Source organism: Dendrobates tinctorius, unplaced genomic scaffold, assembly GCF_039654945.1.
Source record: "Dendrobates tinctorius isolate UK_male_01 unplaced genomic scaffold, ASM3965494v1 ptg000011l, whole genome shotgun sequence".
Lineage (NCBI taxonomy): Eukaryota > Metazoa > Chordata > Amphibia > Anura > Dendrobatidae > Dendrobates > Dendrobates tinctorius.
Genome location: NW_027361679.1, coordinates 13957836 through 13981463, shown reverse-complemented (window position 1 = coordinate 13981463; position 23628 = coordinate 13957836). Strand labels below are relative to the sequence as shown.

General features: G+C 39.1%; 1 protein-coding gene across 2 annotated transcripts in view; it reads right to left on the bottom strand.

The window, feature by feature from the left end:
• Nucleotides 1-23628, bottom strand: part of UNC5C (unc-5 netrin receptor C) — a 560809-nt gene that overhangs the window by 53261 nt on the left and 483920 nt on the right. For both annotated transcript variants that reach the window (XM_073589804.1, XM_073589811.1), the window contains 3 exons: nt 18855-19046; nt 7698-8042; nt 5791-5878 (listed from right to left, as the gene is read on the bottom strand). In XM_073589804.1, the coding sequence (XP_073445905.1) occupies nt 5791-5878; nt 7698-8042; nt 18855-19046 (625 nt within the window). The remainder of the gene's footprint in view (nt 1-5790; nt 5879-7697; nt 8043-18854; nt 19047-23628) is intronic.

Sequence of the window (23628 nt, the reverse complement as noted above, 5' to 3'; positions counted from 1 at the left end):
ACACTGCACACTTGGAGAAGGCTGAAGAACCGGACTGGCCACATGCTCCTTTACTAGCAGCCATTTTGAGGGCAGGATGCTGTTCAGTCTGTGAGGAAGGCAGGACTAACTAGTACAGGAGGTGTACCTGTCATAGTTATATTTTACAAAAATTGTGTCATCGATGTATATCTGTTAAAATAAAGAAAAATCGGTCTCTAATTTAAGGGTTATGTGACATAGATGAAACTCCCTTGTAAATATAAAATTTTTCACCTCTGTCAGTAATCTTAATCTCAAAATTACTAAATCTGTGGAGCAGCCATGGTAAAGATGAAACTGATTCAACTATCGTGTCATGGAGTGATACTGATCACTCTATTTCTTGACTATGAGATGCACCTTTAAGACTTGCTAAACATGAGGGTATCTTAGTGTCCTGAGGCAGTTTCCTGCACTCATACAGCGTCTGATCACTGAGTGCAGCATTATTTTCTCTCCCACTGCACAACACTAATCGGTGTGATCACTGCAGGGCAGGAGAAGAAGCTCAAGTTTACTAAATCTCAAGTGATGGTCAGTCTTTGATATTTGTGTACATAGGCTCTCTAACTGAGCATTCCACCCATGAGCCTGGTTTTAATTACAGCAGGATCCTACCTACCCATATAAATGTAGGCTATCAGAAGAGGAGAGGAGTCACATTAGGATAGGTTTCCAGCAAAGTGAACCACCTTGTTGTTCTCTCCCGGGCACACATGAATTGGCCAAATTATGTGCTAAGTATCTTTGTTTTTTCCTGTTTAATAAAGCAGTAATGCAATTCCAATTTCATATATTTCATGCTTGAATGCTGTAGCATTACAGAGTTACAGAGCTTGGCAGTACTTAATCTCATTGGGCCCTGCACACAGTTCTCATCCTGCTGCATGTTCTGAAACAGTACACCATTGAACACTGGAGCTGAAGGACCCTCCATAACATCACAGTTATGTCATGAGTGACATTAACATATGGGGAATAAGAAGGCCTTATAACTGGTGTCACACGAGTATGTGTATGTGTGTGTATGTGTCTGTTCATGCAGATGTTTTGGGATTTTTATGTGTGTGTGCAGCTGAGTTTTAGGTGTACTATATATGTTTGCATGCTGCAGAGCTGTGTTTACATGCAGCTCGGTTGTGTGTGTATGAGGCAGAGTAGTGTGAATGAAGCAGAACTGTATGTGCTTTTTATGCAAGCAGCAGCATTGTGTGTGTGCTTTGGAGTTGTAGTTTGGCATAGAGGTTGTTTCAAACATCTTGGAGAAGTAATCATAGATCTTTTCTAAATGTAGGCTTGTGCAAATCCTTCTTTCTTTTTATGTAATCCCATACAGACTTGGTGATGTTGAGATCAGTGCTCATGGGGATCATATCATCACTTTCAGAACTCCTTGTTGTTCCTTAGACTGAAGTTACTTTTGAATGACATTACCTGTATGTTTGGGGTCCTGCTGCAGAATACATTTGGAGCCAATCTTACGACTTTTTGATGGTATTGCATAATAGATAAGTATCTGCCTGTATTTTTCAATATTGAGGATACCAAGAAATGGGCAATAATGAGGACCGTAGACACAGTGGATGACCAAGGAAACTTAGACCAGCAGACAAAAGACAATTTTTACTTCCCTTAGAAATCTGAAGATGCCATTAGTTTAGAAGTGGTAACAACTAGTGGGACTCAGCTACACCATCTATTGTTCGGAGAAGTCTAGCCAGAAATAGTCTTCATGGACGAATTGTGGGCAAAAAAACACATCTACAACATGGAAACAAGGACAAGTGACTCAACTGTACATGAAATCATAGGACATGGGGTGCAGAAAAATGATAGCAGGTGCTCTGAACTAATGAGTCAAAATGTTATACAGTATATTTGGCTTCAACAAAAGTCATTTTTTTCATTGAAGGACTGAGGATTTGATCAGGATTAATTATCCATCATTCATGCAATGCCATCAGGGAGGTGTCATGCTGACTTCAAATTTATTCTGCAGCAGGACAATGTCTTCAGTATAAAGAAGAACAAGGAATACTGGATGTGATGATATGGCCTACACATAGCCCTGATCTCCAAATCATCAAACCTCTGTTGGATTACATGAGGAGATAGAAGAACTTGTGCAAACCTACATCCGCAAAGGATCTGTAGTTTGTTCTCTAAGATGTTTGAAACAAGCATTATGCTGAGTTCCTTCAAAAACTGTGTGCAAGTGTACCTAGAAGAATTAATGCTAAGAAGGCAAAGGGTGATGACACCAGATTGATTTCTTTTAATTTCTTTTTAGATTTTTTTTATTTTGTTCATTCAATTTTTTCAATGTTAATAAAATACGACTATTAACTCCTCTGTTTTTGAAAGCAGTCTTACTTTACATCACATTTTCCACAGCTGCCTTAAACTTTTGAGCAGTCCTGTAAATATAAAAGATTAAGCAGTTTGGAAAATGAATTTAGTTAGAGCGGAAGGCTCAAAACTTTAGTACGGTCACAAAATAAAAAAAAAAAATGGTATTGCATACAGTCCCAAATTTGGAAGGGGTATTCCTCAGTGAGATGCTGTTGTTGAGCATCTGCGCTGATGCTACATACGGAAATACAAAAAGTGGGGAAATAGACAATGTGATAAATGTTGATGGCTGAAATAATCCTATTCACTAATCTTGTTAAGTTCAATCACATTCTTTGATAAAATTTTTAAATCGGATGATCTTCCCATATCGAAGACAGAAATTTATAGCATCAATTATGTAATAAAAATAAACACTAGCACAGAAGTTCTTGGTACTAAATTTTTCAGAGCAATATGACTGAGAACTTCAAATGAACATCTGTCCAGGGCTCACAGAGTCAAGGTGAAGATTGTCAGCCTTTATTCATCATGATGCATATATAGACCACCTTCTAAAAATAAAATGTCATCCTTTAAATTGGTGCAGTGAAGGTATGGATTGTGGAAATACACAGGCCAAATTATAACAGGAAATATAATTAAAAACATAGCCTTTGAGATTTGAGGTTGTTTTTTGAGATTGAAAATAACATAACAAGTCTATCGGCTCGTCAGCTCAGTCAGTCTTGGGAAGAAATCCTTTAATCAACAAGTGCATTGTGTCAATGACTGTGAAGGTGAACTTTGGTGTAGATTAATTTAAAACATTTTTCTTTCTCGGATTTCTCTGTTCCCATGGACACATGACATCAAAAGTTTATATCTTCCTTTCATTCACTCAGCCCCAATCAAATGCGTCATTTACAGGTGCAGACCCTACTCTATTTTCTTTATTTTATCTTGTGATTCATGGCATCTCTATGTGACTGAACTACATTTCCGAACTGTAATCAGTGATCAGAGACATAAATCATGGGATAAAATCATGTGCTATGTACTGTTCATTCATTGTATCATTGGAATCGCCTGCTCTGTTATGTAAAAATTAAAAAAAATAGAAATTTTAGCCAGTCATACATATTAAAGTTGTCTAAACCTGCAAGGTTTAGTGAGATTGTGTGTATGGGAGTCTACTGACACACCATATGATAATTGATGTCACATTACTGAGGGATCAGACATGCTGGATTTCAACATGTCCAATCCTTTGTCAATCACAACTGGCAGCTATTCATGTCTACCATTGAAAATCATGCACCAAGCATGCATATTTATGGTGAAGTCAAAACTGGATGGCTAATGTTAGAGGTTTTATCAATGAATCTGTTTTCTATGAGTATTGTTCATCATGACCCTGGTGATCAGAAGAAAAATCCAACTGTTGCTTTCTTTCTTACAACATTTTGGGAGTCTGGTTGAGTTGCTGGTGGAACCCATATACAGAGATTTGCCAACTTACAATTGACTGAAAGTAATCTTTTAAGGTGCAGAATTTTGATCTTGTCTGTACTGATAATTTCTAACCTCTGAATAATCTGAGATTACCCAATTATTGACTGTAGCTTCATGTTGGAGTATACAACAGCTGCAGGCTCATACTGTGAGGTAGGTGAAAATAACAGAATCCTTCCAGAAACGATCAGCTGTATGCTAACAGATTATCCAGAAGAAGATGCAATAACAGGAATTTATTTAACAAGCAGACTCTTCTCCAGAACAATGGAGAAACCCTCATGTGGTGAGAAACCAAGCGTAAAACACATAAGAGTTTTTGGTTGCAAAGCAATTGCATAAGAAAAACACACCAAACTCCCAAAGAGTCCAGATGAAGGAATATTAGCCAAATTCAGTGACAATTGCAAAAGGTTCAGAATTATAAACCCCAGCACAGACAGCGTTACTATTAGCTATAGGGATCTGAATTGTGTGATGACAATATTGGAAATAAGAAAATAAGCAAAACTAACAGTGATCAGACTACTTCTAAACAAATGGTTGACAGCATTGCAAACCTAAACATTACAAGTGAGTAGTTATAACCAACTGCAGGCATTCAGCAAGAGAAAAGAAAGGTAAACCATCTGTACGTCTCTCATTCAAGGTCTTCACAGTCAGAACCCACATCTTGGCAAGACAAGTCTTACCTCTTAGAATATGTAGCTAAAAATGGCTAAAGGCTGCAAAGTAAGAAATGAAATCTATGTATGATAAACAAAGATAGCTGAAACTGACACAGATGGAAAGCCTTAACACAAGAACCAAGCATTTTGATATGAAGTAAGTTCCATTAGACATCTGCAAGAACAAAGAGTTTTAGACTTGGAGTATTGCCCAACTGAGGTTTTGATTGCATATACGTTTGTATCGCCATTCACCACTGAGATAGACATTCTGGGCTGATGAAGAGACTTAGCCTTAGATGTTGAGAAGGGTATTGGAGTGCAAAACAGCTGCAGGCTTATAGAGACGATAAGCTGAAAGCAGATATGGCTGTTTTTATTATTAATGCTCTGTTTGACTATTGGTTTGTGTGTCACCTTTCGAGCAATCCTCCATGTTTTGATGATGAAGATAATGCTCGCTACATGTCCTACATAAATCAGTTAATAATACCACAATGTATCAGTGCTTATGACTCTGCTGAAATATTCAATATTTCACATTTATTTTCTAAGCAAATGATACAGTCTTGTCTCAGGTAATCACATTTGGGGGACTATTAGTTTGGATCTTGAGCTGCAAAATTGCACATAACCTGTGGACAGGCGTGGCTTTGTTTTTGGGATAAATCAGCTCTGTTTTTCTAATTCTGTATATTAAGGTTTGGGTTTCAAACTAACCGTTCCTGTCAGATATAAACTAAGTAGTGAGAAGTGAATACTAAAAAGTTTTAGGCACAACTGACTAACAAGATCTTTCACGTCCACATCTAAAGGCCCCGTCACACTAAGCAATATCGTTAGCGATATCGCTAAAGCGTCACCGATTTTGTGATGCAGCACCGATATTGCTAGCGATATCGCTATGTGTGATACTTACCTCCGACCGGCTCCCCCGCTGGTTATCGCTGATCGCGCAAGAACGTCCTGGGCTGGGAGGATGGGAGGATGTCTTCATCGCCGCGTCTGACAGGTAAGTAACAACCGCTGCTGCGTCTCTACATCGCTAGTGAGATCTGCCTGTTTGGCAGCTCACTAGCGACCATTTAGCGATGCACCAGCGATCCTGACCGGGTCATATCGTTGTCGGGATCGCTGGTGCATCGCTAAGTGTGACGGTGCCTTAAGGCACAGACTTGCTTTTCTTTGGAGAAAAATTGACCCCCAATGTAGCTGCAGTGATCTTTTCAGATTAGCAAGATGTCTTTGCAGTTACCTCATGTTCTCCTTCCTGTGCACTGTCACATACATTTCATAGACTCTTCCCTGAGGAACGGCCCCAGCCGGAATCAGCAGGCTCACTCCTAAAGACAAAAAAAGATAAAAGAAACAAATAAGTGAAGAAATCAATTAAATAATAAGAAATTATATTTGTGAGGGGAAGACAAGCAATTTGTGTTTGAAGCTTGCATTCATGTTTCCATAAAAAGAATTCATTTTACAGGGCAATGTTGGGTTTAAGTCCTCAAAGCCAAGATGAAAAATGTTACCATGGAAATAGAAGTCCTACTTATGGCTCTCAAAAGCAAAATAATTGGTATAAGGTGAAAAGGTAGGAAAAGGCTATAAAAGAAACATAGTTTTTTTTCGTTTTAGAGAAATAAACATTCACTCTCATGTTCCAACAACAAGTACAATGAAAGTGAATGATAACGAAAAGTTCAGTTTGGGAACTATTTTTATTTTATCAGAATAAGGGAAAAATGCCTTGGGTTTTATGCTTAGAGCCATCATATGGCTTTTCATTTTTTTGTTACTACTCAAGTCTATTATTTATCTATCAATAGGTAATGGCAGAGAATATTTAGCACTTTAGTAAAGGAAAAGTTTATTCCTGCAGAAGGTGCACAAAAAACAACTTTTTGAAAAGGATTTGTCAGCCGTCCTGGCACATCTGTTTTTTTGCAAATTTTTGTGTTCCCCATGGAATAACAATTCTGAAGAGTCTGTTCATGTAACACTGCATTATGCCATTCATTTGTTGTCCCACCGAGAAATTTATGAATAAACTGACAACTGGGTGTTACCCAAAGGGGGTGTGTCCTGACATAGTCTGAAACTTGCAGCTCTGATAGGACAGTATTAGAATTTAGGGACACAACCTCAGCTAGTAACACCCAGTTGTAAATTTATCTATACATTTATAGGAGAAATGATAAAAAATGGCACCATATATACCGTAGTTCAAAATACTTCAGAAATAATATGGAAATATAATGATTTACTAACATGGATAATTCCCATATTAGCATGGACAATCAGCTTAGGAAATTAGACCAAGCTAAGGCCTTCTGACATGTCAGTATAAAACCAGTATGGGAAAAAACGCTACAGGTGTCATCAGTTTTGGGATCAGTGTGTCATCCATGTTTCTCCGGTATGGATAAAGAAAAAATTAAATTGAAAGCTTCTCCTATACTTTAAATATGTACAGCTTATGAATGACAAACAGTTGGCACTAGGATGCCATCTATCCGTGTGCTGTACATGTTTTTCACGGACTCGTAGACTTATATTGCCCCTTGGGCATAGCAGCATAGGTTATAATGGGTACATGTGGTAACTATGAAAAAATCTGAAGCCACATGTACTGGAAACACGTACACGTGAAGGGGACTTAAGAGGAAGACATGAATCAGCAAGGGGAAGCCAGAAAACAGGAACTCCAGAAACACTGTCATTAGTCATTAGTGTGCAATTTATATGGCTGTATTTGATTTTTTTGCACCCTAGGGTGTCATTACAGTGTTAAAGGGCTTAAATATAAAAAAAAACTAAATTGGGGTTGGGGATCCTTTTTTACTACATGTCTAAGGATCTACTTTCTTTGAAGCTGTCCCTGCTTGTAGCCACCATACGTATTAGACCAGTGATACAGTGATGGATCTAGTAGAAATGATGTGATATGTCTAATTTCATCCAATGGGAAGCTTTAAATGAATATGGGCAGTATTTATCTATTTAAAACAAAGGTAGTCACATACTTATATATATTGACTTGTACAGTAGTCCCATATTGATTAAAAAAATATTCAGTATGCATACTAATTATTGAATTTCCATTTCCAATTTGATGTTGCTTAGATCCATGCTGGGTACTGTAGGTCCAATTGCAGTACCTACCTGAATTGGGAATAATCAGATGTCCACCTAGTGAGTTGAATGTTCCAAACGCAGAACACGAAGGATCTGTTTGCCTTGCAAGACTTTGGTTCTTCATATTTAAAGATTCATTTTCCAGCAAAGACTGTGTAATCTGAGGAGAAAGTTTTGACGCATAGTCCGACAAATCATCTTGAGGTGTTACCGCACCAGAGGAGTTGTACACTTTGATTTTCAAATTAGGAAGAGGGTCAAGGAGAGGAGAATTAGTCATCGGGATCTTGTCAGAGACATCATGCAGAGCATAAACAGGTCCTCTATACATTGCTGCTGCAGATGTTAGGTCAGGGGGAATTGCCAGGAGATCTGTTGACAAAAGGAAAATAACGATGCATAGCTTAGCATGTGTATGACCTTGTAACCGAAATGGCTAGAATCGTATCAGCACAAAAGAAAAAATACATATATATTTTACAAGACAGCAATATACAATGGGTGCAGAATTATTAGGCAAATTAGTATTTTGATCACTTCATCCTTTTTACACATGTTGTCCTACTCCAAGCTGTATAGGATTGAAAGCCAACTGTCAATTTTGTAAATCAGGTGATTTGCATCTCTGTAATGAAGAGGGGTGGGGTCTAATGACATCAACACCCTATATAAAGTGTGCTTAATTATTAGGCAACTTCCTTTCCTTTGGCAATATGGGTTCAAAGAAAGATTTGATGGACTCTGAAAAGTCAAAAATTGTGAGATGTCTTGCAGAGGGATGCAGCAGTCTTGAAATTGCTAAGCTTTTGAAGCATGATCACCGAACAATCAAGAGTTTCATGGCAAATATCCAACAGGGTCGCAAGAAGCATGTTGATAAAAAAAGGCACAAAATAACTGCCCATGAATTGAGGAAAATCAAGCATGAAGCTTCCAAGATGCCATTTGCCACCAGTTTTGCCATATTTCAGAGCTGCAATGTTACTGGAGTATCAAAAAGCTCAAGGTGTGCCATACTCAGGGACATGGCCAAGATAAGGAAGGCTGAAAAACGACCACCTTTCAACAAGAAACATAAGATAAAATGTTAAGATTGGGCCAATAAATATCTTAAGATTGATTTTTCTAAGGTTTTATGAACTGATGAAATGAGAGCGACTCTTCATTGGCCAGATGGATGGGCCCAAGGCTGGATCAGTAAAGGGCAGAGAGCTCCACTCCAACTCAGACGCCATCAAGGTGGAGGTGGGGTCCTGGTATGGGCTGGTATCATCAAAGATGAACTTGTGGGACCTTTTCGGGTTGAGGATGGAGTGAAGCTCAACTCCCAGACCTACTGCCAGTTTCTGGAAGACACCTTCTTCAAGCAGTGGTACAGGAAGAAGTCGGTATCGTTCAAGAAAAACATGATTTTCATGCAGGCCAATGCTCCATCACATGCATCCAAATACTCCACAGCGTGGCTGGCCAGTAAAGGTCTAAAAGAAGAAAAAATAATGACATGGCCTCCTTGTTCACCTGATCTGAACCCCATAGAGAACCTGTGGTCCCTCATAAAATGTGAGATCTACAGGGAGTGAAAACATTACACCTCTCCGAACAGTGTCTGGGAGGCTGTGGTGGCTGTGGCATGCAATGTTGATCGTAAACAGATCAAGCAACTGACAGAATCTATGGATCAATCAATCAATCAATCAAATTTATTATCGCCAAGTACATATTACATATATACAAGGAATTCTTTGTGGCAAAGAGGCAACATAATATATAACAACAGATACAACAAGTAACATCTAACAAGACAGATACAGTATATAGTCTACACATGACGATTTAATTGTTGAACAGAGAGTGGATAGAAGCTGTTCATATGGCGGTTGGTGCTGCATTTGGGGACTCTGAAGCGACGTCCTGAAGGGAGTAGTTGGAATGAGGAGTGTCCCGGGTGAGAGGGATCGGATGAAATTTTCAATGCGTGGGATCGAATACTCTTATCATAAAGATCCTGGATTTTAGGCAGGGGGGAGCCTATAATTCTCTCTGCTGTTCTGAAAGTCCTTTGTAAGCGGAGTTTGTCATGCGCAGTGGCTCCCCCATACCAGACTATCAGAGAGGAACAAATCACAGATCTGATGACAGCATTAAAGAATAAGATCAGCAGATTCTTAGACAAACCATATCTTTTCAGCTGACGCAGGAAGAACATCCTCTGTTGTGCTTTTCTTATAACAGCATCCACGTTTTTCCCCCATTTAAGATCATGAGAGATGATAACACCAAGGAATTTGGTCTCTGTGACCCTAAGAACCACTTCGTCATGGATGTAGATTGGAAGTATCTCATGTTGATCTTTCCTAAAATCCACAACCATCTCAGCAGTTTTTTTAGTGTTGAGTACAAGATTATTGGCTTTACACCAGTCACATATTCTTTCCACCTCACTCCGATACAAGTCTTCAGCATTTCCCCTGATGAGACCAATCAGTGTCATATCATCGGCAAATTTCAAGATTTTTACTGAGTCTGCTGAAGAGATGCAATCATTCGTATAGAGAGAAAACAGTAACGGGGACAAAACACACCCCTGAGGTGCCCCGATGTTTGTGACCAAGGTGTCTGAAGTGAATGGTCCAACTTTTACACTCTGTATCCTGGCTGTCAGGAAGTTATAAATCCACAAGCATAAGTTGAGAGGGACTCCAAGAGCTACCATTTTCTTATGAAGTAAATTCGGATCAATGGTATTGAACGCTGAGCTAAAGTCCATGAAAAGAATCCGGACATATGAGTGCCGTTCATCTGTATGATCCAAAATGTACTTCAGTGCCAGATTGACAGTGTCGTTTGCCGAACGATTCTCCTTATAGGCAAACTGAAGCGGGTCCCATAGCTTCTGCGTGAATTTTATCAGGTGGGACATCATAATTCTTTCGAAGACTTTCATAGCTAGAGATGTGAGTGCTACTGGTCTATAGTCGTTCAACTCAGAGGATCCCACTTTCTTGGGGACAGGGATAATTGTGGAATTTTTCCAACACTGAGGTACAACGCACTCTTTCAGTGACACATTGTATATATTTGTCAGTATAGGGGCAAGCTGGGTAGCACATACTTTCAGACACATTGGAGATACACCATCAGGGCCAGGTGCCTTTTTGACTTTAAGTCCCTTCAGGATGCGTATCACCTCTGCCTCGGAGATCACTACTTGGGTGTTGCACAATGAATGATCTTTATATGAATAGCCACTGTGTGTAGAGCTTGCCTCAAATCTGCAGTAGAATTCATTTAACTCTGCTGCCAGACTTCTGCTGGGGTTCACTATAGTGGGGTGGCTTTTATAATTGGTGACCTCTCTTAATCCTCTCCATGCAGATCTAGTATCTTTTGATGAGAACCTTTCCTCCAGAATCTTTGCATACTCGTGTTTGGCTAACTTGATCTCTTTAGATAGCGAGTTCCTAAGTTTCTTGAATTCAGTAATATCGCCTGCTTTATAAGCCTCCTCTTTTCTCTTACGGATCAACCTGACTTTATTTGTAAACCACGGCTTGTTGTTTCCCCGAAAGTGGACAGATTTGGATGGAATAAACGTGTCTTCACAAAAACGGATATATGAGGACACTGCATCAACCCATTCATCCAGACCCGAGCATGTTTCCTGGAATACCTCCCAGTCCGTGCATTCAAAGCATGCTTGCAGTTGCAATTTTGCCTCCTCAGACCATGTCTTCTTTGTATAAACTGTAGGTTTGGATGTTTTCAACCTTTGCCTGTAGGCTGGAATTAAATGAATTAGACAATGATCTGAAAAGCCCACTGCTGCTCTCCTCACTGCCCTGTAGGCCCCTTTTAAGACAGTATAGCAGTGATCAAGCGTATTGTTCTCTCTCGTGAAGCAGTTTATATGTTGAGTAAATTTGGGGAGATCCAGGTTGAGTTTTCCTTTGTTAAAGTCCCCCATTACGATCACAAATGCTTCAGGAGATCCTTTCTCCCATTCTGATATTTTGCAAGCTAATTCACCAATAGCAGCTTTAACAGATGCTTGAGGGGGAATATATACTGCAACCAGAACCATAGATGAAAACTCTCTTGGAGCGTAAAATGGTCTACAATTGAGTGCAAGGTACTCTAGATCTGGAGAGCAACCTTTTCCCAGTATTTTAACATCACAGCACCAGCTAGTGTTGATGTAGAGACATACCCCACCCCCTCTTTGTTTACCTGAAGCTACACAATCACGGTCAGCTCTGTAGATAACAAAACCAGGTAGATCCAAACTACAATCAGGGATGGTGTCATTCAACCAGGTCTCAGTAAAACAAAGAGCAGCTGAATTGGCCATATCAGATCTCATGTTACAAAGTAAGTTCAGTTCCTCCATTTTGTTAGATAAGGAACGGACATTAGCCAAGTGGAGTGAAGGAAGAGCTGTTCTGAACCCTCTCCTCCGAAGGCGTGCCAGGACTCCTCCTCTCCTACCTCTCTTGCAGTACACCTCCACAGGTTTCACAGAAGTAATGGATTTTATGTACTCAATTGTTGAATTAGCAATCATGCTCCAAGAAGGGGAGTCCATGAGAAATTGCGGATGATTCCAGAATAATAAATCGTCCCTTGAAATCATAAGAGTAGGTTTACAGAGTGCAGTGGCCATGACTACACTCAGCTTGTAGCTATAAAGACTGAACAGTCACAGCTTAGCAGAGTTAAATGTACAACTTTCCATAAAGGGTGCTCCCAGCACTGCTGGGGGGGAGGGCATGGGTGCAACAAGACAGGGACATCAGGGGACACGCCAACAGTCAGTCCAAACCTGCCCAGCTCACCCTTTCAGCTCCACCTGGATCACAAGATCTCCAGAACATCTCCAGCACCGCACACTCCACCAGCTTTCCTATCCTGGGATCATCTGCATGCTGGAAATGGGTACAAGGCAGGCAGCCAGCAGCTTCACTCTCTCCCAGCTGAATCCAGGCACGGAGCTCCACGAGGACAGAAAGACACCGGTCCCAGCTGATCGCAGTCTCCACACTACTCCCAGCTCTGCCGAATCCTGTAGCTACGCAATGGTGAGTGAACCAAAGGGAGAATTAACAATTAAACGGGGTAAAAAACTAAAAAACTCAGGAGCCTCATGCCAGAGCAGCCATCTCTCGGCGCTCCTCCTCCTGATGGAAGGCTTTTGAGTGTCATCGTAAAGAAAGGTGGCTATATTGGTCACTGATTTTTTTTTGCTTTGTTTTTGAATGTCAGAAATGTTTATTTCTAAATTTTGTGTTGCTCTATTGGTTTACCTGGTGAAATAAACAAGTGAGATGGGTATATATTTGGCTTTTATTAAGTTGCCTAATAATTCTGTACTGTAATAGTTACCTGCACAAACAGATATCCTCCTAGGATAGCCAAATCTAGAAAAAACCCACTCCAACTTCCAAAAATATTAAGCTTTGATATCTATGAGTCTTTTTGGTTGATTGAGAACATAGTTGTTATTCAACAATAAAAAGAATCCTCTCAAATACAACTTGCCTAATAATTCTGCACACGGTGTATGTATACACAGTATATCACAAAAGTGAGTACACCCCTCACATTTTTGTAAATATTTTATTATATCTTTTCATGGGACAACACAGAAGATATGACACTAGAATCTGCAAACAGCGGTTTAGACAATAATGGCTGTGTTGAGTGATTTAGAGGGCACACCAAATTTACACTGTACTACAAACTGTAATTGACTACTTAACATTGTATCAATGTGTCATATCTTCAGTGTTGTCCAATGAAATGATCTTTTATAATATCTACAAAATGTGATGTGTGCGCTCACTTTTGTGATATACTGTTTATATATATTGTATACAGTGCCTTGAAAAGCATTCATACCCAGTGAACTCTGGCAGTGTGTTACGGGCATTGTCCTGGTAGAAGGTAAACCTATGCCCCTTTTGCCACCTCTGTTAGGTTTTTCCCGAGGATTGCCCTGTATTTAGCTCAATCCATTTTACTATCAACTCTGACCAGCTTCCCTGTCCCTGCTGAAGAAAAGCATCCTCACATCATGATGCTGCCACCACCATATTTCACAGTTGGGATGGTGTTTTCAAGGTTATGTGCATTCTTATTTTTCTGCCACACAAAGCATTTAGCTTTTAGCCCAAAAGGTCTTAATTTGGTCTTATCTGACCAAAGCACCTTCTTCCACATGTCATGTAGGAGACACATGCTGAAATATATTTGCAATTATTATATGGAGTAAATTTAGATTTTGTTTCTACATTTTCTCCTTTTTATTCAACCAGTCCCATGAGCTTAGTGTCATACAGATATTAGAGTACAAAAGCAATTGTCAAGAGATTGGTATCGGTTTGAAATAGAATGTACATGATGGCAATCAGTCTACTAAATCTGTCTTCAATAGAAACACATTTATGTTTGAGGTTGCACTCCCAAGTAAACTAATGGTATCAAGATGTGCCCTCCAGTGTTTCATAACTGTGTACAAGACACGTGTGTCTTTTATAGAGCCAGTTATATGGGAAAGAAGCAAAGCAAAACGGGTTGGCTATAGTTTGCTTTGGTTGTCTCTAGCAAATATATGTTTTTTGGAAGGTAACCTGCATGTTGAGTTAAGCAGCTTCCTAATAGTGTGCACTACGGGAGAGAAAATCATCAGCAAGATTTAGTATTTGCTGTTCATCTTCAACTTACAGTTCTTCCCTTGAAAGCCATTATGTGATGAGGAAAGGTAATTCGCTTATGAAACCTTTCACAGATGAAGTGCATGACATTTGTGGATATTCTTTAGTCTTATGCTTTTCCTGTGTGATGGCATATGTGGCCCATATTCACATCTCATCTCTTCGGCATGCGGAAACTAAGAGCTATTTGCTTTCCATATAAACACAATGCGGGAGCTGGCTGTTCCTCTCTTTGACAATGACATACACACACAAACAAGATACAGAATTGTGTTTGGAATGGAAAAATATTCTTTATTCAAATTTAGGACCAAATTGATTGTTCTGTCAGATGTAAGCAAAATTTAGCTGTCAAACTTGACACAACTGGAGTCAATTTAGAGACACATTGCAACAGCGCAGCATGGCATCTTCAGACAACACCAATAATTTCCACAAACATTCTTCTCAAAGCCTTCCGCTCTGCCTACTTTATAAGGAAAACTGGCACAGCAGCTGTTGACTGGCAGATATAATTTCCTTGAAATCATATGTAGAGTATGGCATGAACACATAGCATTCACTTTAGCTCTAGCTGCTCTGGCTTTACAAATCAAGCCAGTGCAAGAAATAAACACATACTGTACATATTATTCACTCTTTTTTCTTAAAGGGGAAGTTTCGCGAACAAAGTACATTTTAATGAACAGATCTTGGAATAATAATAAGTTCCACAGTTGGCTGTGTTAAATAATGTTCCTGTGCTGAGAGAATCTTCTAAATGTGCCGCTGCTGTGCACTGTGTACTGGCTGTAAAAAAACAGACTATAAAGACATAAGAGTAGTAGCCAGGAATGGAAAAAAGGTTTTTACTTTATTACACTAAATAAATGATATAAAAGGAGAATGTCAAACAAGGTCACATAGGGCAACTCCAGATATACAGCCAGTTCATATAAATATATGCACAAAGGAATGTCGATTAATTATTTATTGTGGAGTAAAACCCTATAAAATAGTAATCAACATCAAAACCTAAAAGACAGAGACGTATCAGTTGGTCATATGAAGATACAGAAAGTGCAACACTCACAGGGATATGGATAGTGATGCAGTTAGAAAGCACAAATAAGTAGTTATTTGGGTCAGACATCAAATGACCTCAGAGGAAGCTGTACGCGAAATGCACTTGAGGGGTACTCTTTTCTGTCACACAAGTTGTATCTGCCTTCTAATTCCTCATACCAATTTTGGTTCTATCTTCTTTCAGCCTCAGTACTTATCCACTGTTACACAGGGTTGTGCCCATACTAGGTCTATAGTACCACCAACTTTTGGTCTAACTTTTGTGTTGTGAGTAGTAGCCTGATTTTCTCTGCTGTACATAGGTCATTTGCTGTCTGTCCCAAATAAGAACGAATTTGTGCTATTTAAGGCTAAGTACACATTTGCATTTGGCAGCCCTGCATAGGGCTGCGTACTTTTTCCTTTTATATCCACACAGCTGCGCATGCGTACCTATCTTTAACATTGGGTATGCAGGGACATGCGTTTGCCTGCGGATGCGTCCACGTGCGTCGTTTTGACGTGCCTGCCGACTGCACGGGAACGCAACATTTTGTGTTCCTGTGTGGTCGGCGAGCACGTCAAAACGACGTATGCGGAGGCATCCGCAGCCAATGCATGTCCCTGCGTACCCAATGTTTAAGATAGGTACGCAGGACACATGCGCAGCTGTGCAGATATAAAAGGAAAAAGTACGCAGCCCTATGCAGGGCTGCCAAACGCAAATGTGTACTTAGCCTAATTGAATCAGTATCCATATCCCTGTGAGTGTTGCACTTTCTGTATCTCTATTCAGGGCCAGCACGAGAGATCACGGCGCCCTAGGCGAAACTATTTTGTTGCGCCCCTACTATTCTTGGCAGTAGATGAAAACTTGGGATATAAATTTAGGAGCAAAATAAACCACAACAACAATGATTAATTAACTCTCTCCTAACTCTTTAATCTTCTGAGAAGTTGTATAGGACAAATATATACAAAGTAATCAATAACACAAAACAAAAACGACCACAGGTAATTAAAATTTTTGTTTCCTTGCCTTTTTTTTTTAAAAGGATGACACTAAGTCACCGAGATTAATTTGTTTAGCAACTTCAGATTCTATCGAAATTGTTGCCAACCCAACCAACCTCTCTTGTGTCATATTTGCCCTTAAATATGTACACTTTTCTTTCCATCCCTAAAACTTTTTGCCTTTTGAAAAGATTTTTTATAATTTTTTTTATTTTTTCTCTGGCGCCCCCTTTGGGTTGGCGCCCTAGGCGGCTGCCTAGTTCGCCTATACGTTCGGGCCGGCCCTGTCTCTATTTGACCTATTAATACGTCTCCACCTTTCAGGTTTTGATGTTGATTACTATTTTATGTGTAGGATTTTACTCAACAGTATATAATTAATCAACACTTTGTTGTGCATGTATTTATATGAACTTACTGTATATCTGGAGGTACCCGGTTTGACTTTTTCTCCTTTTTATTCCTTTTATTTTGTCTTGATAATTGTTTACTAAAGTAAAAACCTTTTATGCATTCCTGGGCACTACTCATATTTCTTTATAGGTTTTTTGATTATAATGGGAGAGCCCTTAACTTTGGTCTTTTAGATATTTGTGTAATGGATGTGTCTGACCATGCAAGAACATGGTCTGATCATACCACAGCTCATGACCTGGGAAGGACGCAAAGGACATTACAGCATGGGATCGCAACTGATGCTTTCTGCAAGGTAAAACAAGCTTATAGACAGGCAGGGAAATGTTTTTTTTTCCTTACAGAAACTAGCAGCTGTGATCCCATGCTGTAATGTCTGTATACTCTACTTTACTTCCTCCCCTGCCCAGGAGATGTGGTATGATCAGACTATGTCCCTGTACGGTCAGACACAGCCATTACACTGTACACAACAGGGGCACATTTATAAGATTGTCTCAGCACAGGAACATTTTATCTAACACAAACTTATTTTTAGTCCAAGATCTATTGATTAAAGTGTTGTTTGTGGGACATTTCTTTTTGTCTCAATATACATTTTCAGAAATACAATGCTCACCAATCTCCTGGTTTCCTGTTTGCAAGGGGATGTAATCCCTACGATTGTCAGTTCGAACCAGCAGTATAGCTTAGCTGCGGGTATGAACTGGGAATTCTGTGATGCAACATTGAATGAGTTCAGGGGCACTGAAGCTGGCCAAATCCATTGAACTTAAGATCTTGGTCTAGCACAGGGAATCAGTGAGGTTATCACCACCACTATAATAGATGAGGAACAACTAAGCAGTGCTTTTTTTTAGGTTTTTGCAGTCTAGGTATAGGAGGTCAGAGCGCACACCTCAGTCATTCTTTGTACAGTAGAGATCGAAAAAAGTCTACAATTGATTGTAGTGTACTACTGCAGCTGATTGTGATAGCCTTAGTATGTGAATAATCCACTACATTTTAGTCATTGGGACTGTGATTTGTGCAGTGACAAAATCTTAAACTCTGCATTTTTTTAATTCTTTACACAATGCAAACAAGGAGTACAGTATTAGTTGTAAACTTTCTCTTGAAGAAAAAATGTAATACCAAGGCGTATGCGTCACAGCAACTGTACTTTCTAGCTTGGAGCCATAATTTTTCTTTTTTTTTAAGACAAGAGAATAATCTCCATATTCCAGAAATGTAAGCACAACTGTTTACCTCATAAAATGTTGTAAACATACATATGTATATATATATTTTTCACGATTTCCTGTTGTAATAGTCCAATAGTCCAATGTTGGACCCTTACCTGCCACCTGAAAACACTGACCAGTTGCCGGTTGACAATTTAAGTAGCCAAAAAAGTTAGTGCAGTGTTGCTAAGTAGGCTGTTAGTTACAACCCATTTACCCATAATCATAATGTTGCGGACATTACTAAGGTTGTCCATAAAGAAGAAAGCAGATAGGCACATACCTATGGACATATAGGATCTTTTTCTTTGGAAGTGGCACCCGTAATCCCTGGTGTGTGTAGCTTCATCATCCCTATGTCAAACAGCTGTGCCTTCGTCCCGCCTCTCCCCCATGGTATATTACTAAGGTTGTGCTTGTGTTAAAGAGCTCAAAAGAGTTCAAAAGAGAGCTCTCAGTGTGTAATATATGTCTTTTCAGGGCAATTAGATGCTTTTGCAGTATTGTGATTCATGACATATTCCTTGGAAAAAATCAGCAAAGCTCATCCTCATCTTTACTTTTAAGGATTTTGTTAGGGTTAAATGTGATAATCACAATAAGGAGGTCTAGGGAGCTTTTCATATTGGAATCACGTACAGAAATAGTTTTAGAGCTTTATGTGCAACTGGCTGAAATCCTACTAAGCTAGTAAAGAAGAAAACAATAGGAAAAAAACAAAATTCAATACTGTAACATTGGCAATTCCCATGACACATTGCTGATTTAATGACACTCACCTTGTCTTGCGGCTTTAATGTTGACTGCTTGGAATCCACCATTCAGTGCAGAAGTGTCAATTATGTCAGACTCAAAACCTCGATGGTTCTTCCGATAAACAAATAAAGCTACGATGACAGAGATGGCAAGGCATACGATCACAGCAATGACGATTCCAACATAGAGGGCGACGTTGTCTGAGGTTGGAGCAGCTAGAGGAAACAAGGACACTGCTGTTACCAGTAGGAAACATGTATCTACTATATATCGTAAAGATAAATGGACATCTCACTTTAAAGAATATGAACACATCCAAGGCATTTTTTAACTTAATGTATTTGGGGCTAAAAATATTTTTTGCAACTGGGTTTCATTAAATATTTTGCACTGTTTAACTTTTCTTTGTCTACTTCGCTGGCTAGAGAATGAGATAACTGAGAACCCAGCAAAGTGACTTGTATTTGACTTTTTCTGAGCTCCTCTTAGCAGATTTATGACCACATCAAAGTTCAGCTCAACTTTTCTGTGGTCATAAAAGACAGATAAAAGTATTTTTATGCGGTAAAATATTGGCAGAAGAGGTCTTTGAGAACAGCTTGCCAAAAAAGTAGTGATTGTCGGCATTGAGCCTTCTACTTCATGGCATCTTACAGTACAAGTGTCTTTTTCAAGGACTAATATAATAATTTCTGGGAAGCAATGAAATGTCTGAGTCATAGATATATGTGGAAATTTTTCTGAAAGGGGAAATTCCTATGTGATGAGCAATATTTATGTAGAAGATTGAACTTCCATTCAGTAGGGATTCTCAGTTGTGGAGATTTCATTGTTCATCATGATACTCCATATTACACATTTGGATAGGAGTTACATATTAAACTGTTCAAGATGGGATTTGTATGGGAAGTGGACGGTCTGGTAGGCTCCAGCTCCAGCATTGTTAGGGTATGTTAACACCATCTTTTTCTGACCCTTTAATTTTAGAGGATCCACTCATAAAATGCCAAAAAGTGCTCTATAAAAACTTATAGAAATAATTGTTCCATTCGTTTGTGTGGAAAACGGCTTGCTATTTAAAATATTCTGGCTTTTTGAGCGTCTCTTAAATACTTCAGGCTTTTAAAGACACCAAGCATTCAAAATAAGCAACATATACATTCTTTGTGAATTTTCCACTAGGGTGATACTCAGTACTTTACAATATAAGTCAATGGGAAGGCTAACAAGACACCACAAGACGCCCAATCATCTGTATGAGTGTTTTGTAGACATTTTCGCCTTAAAAAAAATGGCAAACACTTTCTTCATTGCTTTATGTATTTTAAAGACCACCTGGAAAATACCAGGAAGAAGACACCCAATGTACAACAAGAAAACGTGCTGGCAGAAAAAAAAACGAAAAAGAGTTCGGGAACAATCAAACAGTGTAAAAAAAGTTACTTTCAGAATTAAGTGCCAGAGAAAAGAAAAGGAACAACTCCTGAAGTGTCTTCTGCTTGAAAAACACATATCGGTATTTTTGACCACTGGAAAAAAATGGAATGTGAACAAACGCTTATACAGTAAACCTTTTTTTTTTTTACAATTGACAAGAGTCTGACAATGAAAACAACATCAACTTGGCAGGTATATCTAGAGCAGTATGGTTTATACAATCAAAGCCATGAACAATGATTTCAAGCGGACAGAGCATATGACGCAAGTATCATTAATGAACATGTTTAGCAATAGGGAGCGAGAAGATGGTCGGCGCTAGTAAAAGCCATCTGAACTGCATTTAAAACTGGTTTATGACCATGCCTTAGAGAATATTATCAGTGGGCTATTACTCTGCATTTCCATCCAAAACTAATTCAATGCAAATGGCAGCTGGCACATTCGAGATCCATGTGTTGATACGGTTAAAAACCTTCTCTAATCTGTGCCTACTGTAATCTAGTTTATTTCTGTTATAGAAACTCATGTAGGGAGATACAACAATGAAGGTTGATATATGTCTAGCTGTCCAAACCTGAATGTAGGTGATCAGGAAATAACTTCCACAAATTATTCATAAAATAGAAAATGTGCAATATTACATAAAAAAGCTTATTAGCCAAACTCCTGAATATTCAGAGCTGAATTACAAAATACATATTAAATGCTTTTCCCATAAAATATGCTAGATTATCTTTTCCTAAGGGCAGGCGCACACGAGTGTGTTCGCTATTCGAGTGCCATCCAACAAAACATCAGATCACACTCAGACCAATGTTAGACTATGGGGCGGCACACATGTTTAAGTTTGATCCCATATTCGGATTGCACTTGGCCATGCAAGTCAATGAGTTGGTGGAAAACATTGGACTGCACATGTATTACATCTGACTGTAGTCCGATTAATGCACACTCACAGAATGGAGAATATGGAAAAAAAATTGCTATATTCTCCACATATGAGAGAATCAGATCGCAATATGCGGACACTCTGATCAAACTCAGAGTTTGATCTGAGTATCATAATCGGCCTGATTCTCTCAGATGCTAAAATATACACTCGAATGCACCTGCCCTGAGAGCTCTCTATTGTGATGTCCCTATGTTATTACTCCTGAAAACGTATATATATATAAATGGACATCATGGACAAGTGCAATGCTATTTACTGACTTGTTAATGACACACTCCCATAAATGACTCCCATATATATATTGCAGTCATCATATAATATAGCACTGTGTACCTACAAATCCTAATTTTGCTAATTTTGCCTTTCTACCCAGTTAATTCTTCTCATATAATTATTGCAACATATTAGGATAAAAACTTTGATGGGATGAGTGCTTCTTTAAGTTATTGGCATATTTATATTAGGCATAACAAAGAAATGGAATAATGCAGAGTAATATGAAAAGATGCTCTGGAATTGTTTCATGCTAAATACAATAATTTGCTAATAGCAAGACTTTAAGACTGATGACAGGTTAGCTTAACCCCTTCCTATCGCTGTCAGTTTTAATTTTTTCACTTAGTTTTTTCTTTCACTCTTTTTAAGACGCATAACAATTTTATTTATCTATCATCAATGTTTTTGGCAGAACAACTTGAACCGTTTTTATCACTTTTCATTGCATTTTTTGGGGGGGAGGTGTGATAACTGAAAAACTTCACTTGTAGGTGTTTCATTTTTTTTTCTTTGCTTTTATCTGATATGTTAAATTTAATCACATTTTATATTTTCATGCATTGGACTTTTTTCGATGCAGCAATCTATTCTATTATTTCTAAAGACTGTTTTTCGGTAATTTCTTTGTATCCTCGTTCATACTGCACCCACACACACAAATGATACACCATTTGAAAGGTAAACTTGCCCCCTTCAGCAAGAAAATAGCCAAGCAAACCACACAATTTGATCACAAAATACAGTTTAAACATTAATTTTCATAAACCTGCAGTAAGGAAAAATGACGTGCAGGTGGCACCACAGTACCCCAAAGCACACTATCACAAAGCTGCTTACAGACATCACAAACAAATCCAAACATTTGCCTTGGGGGCTTTCAGCTTGCAGAACTGCTTTCCCAGCTTATTTTAGCCAAATTGGAGGATTGCACACTTCACTGCAGGGGAGGCACATATACAAACACATTTGTAAACACGCACTAACTATTGAATTGCACACTCACTCCCTTCATACTCCACCCACACAAACAAATGATACACCATTTGAAAGGTCAAATTACCTGCAGATGGCAGCACACTTCCCCAAAGCACGCTACCACAAAGCTTATTACAGACATAACAAACAAATCCAAACATTTGCCTTGGAGTCTTTGCAGCTTGCTCAAGTGCTTGCCCAGCCTATTTCAGGCACATTGGAGGATTGCACACTTCACTGCAGGTGAGTCACATAAGCAAACACATTTGTAAACATACACTGCTTTTTCAGTGATTACTTCGCCCCACACACACAAATGATACACTATTTCAAAGGTAAACTTGCTCACTTCAGCAAGAAAAGAATCAAACAAACCACACATTCACGATTTTATCACTAAATACAGTTTAAACATTCATTGTCATAAACCTACAGAAAGACACAATGACCTGCAGGTGGCACCTCAACCGGAAGACATTGTTTGGCCTCTACTTATCAAACCAATTTATTGTATTACCAAGCTACATATATAAATACCTGTCTGTGTTCATCATCTCATGAAATACATTTACATTTACATTACTTTTTCTGAAATTGTCTGCGCCTCTGACGACCAATGTGCGAAAATGTCGCACGGGCCAAGCTAGTACAAAAAATTATTATCATTTATTTAATTGCAGAGAAGGAAGCATTTGAATTGTCACGTGTTTTAGTTTTTATATTTTTAAAAACATCACATCACAGAGATGACCATGACACCCTGAGATTACCATCGGCACCCTGAGATCACCACAAAGAGATGACCGTGGCACCATGAGATTACCATGAGCACCCTGAGATCACATCACAGAGATGACCGTGGCACCCTGAGATTGCCATCAGCACCCTGAGATCACATCACAGAGATGACTGTGGCACCCTGAGATTACCATCGGCACCCCTAGATCACATCACAGAGATGATTGTGGCACCCTGAGATTACCATTGGCACCCTGAGATCACATCACAAAGATGACTGTGGCACCCTGAGATTACCATTGGCACCCTGAGATCACGACACAGAGATGACTGTGACACCGTGAGATTACCATTGGCACCCTGAGATCACAGAGATGACCATGGCACCGTGAGATTACCATCGGCACCCTGAGATC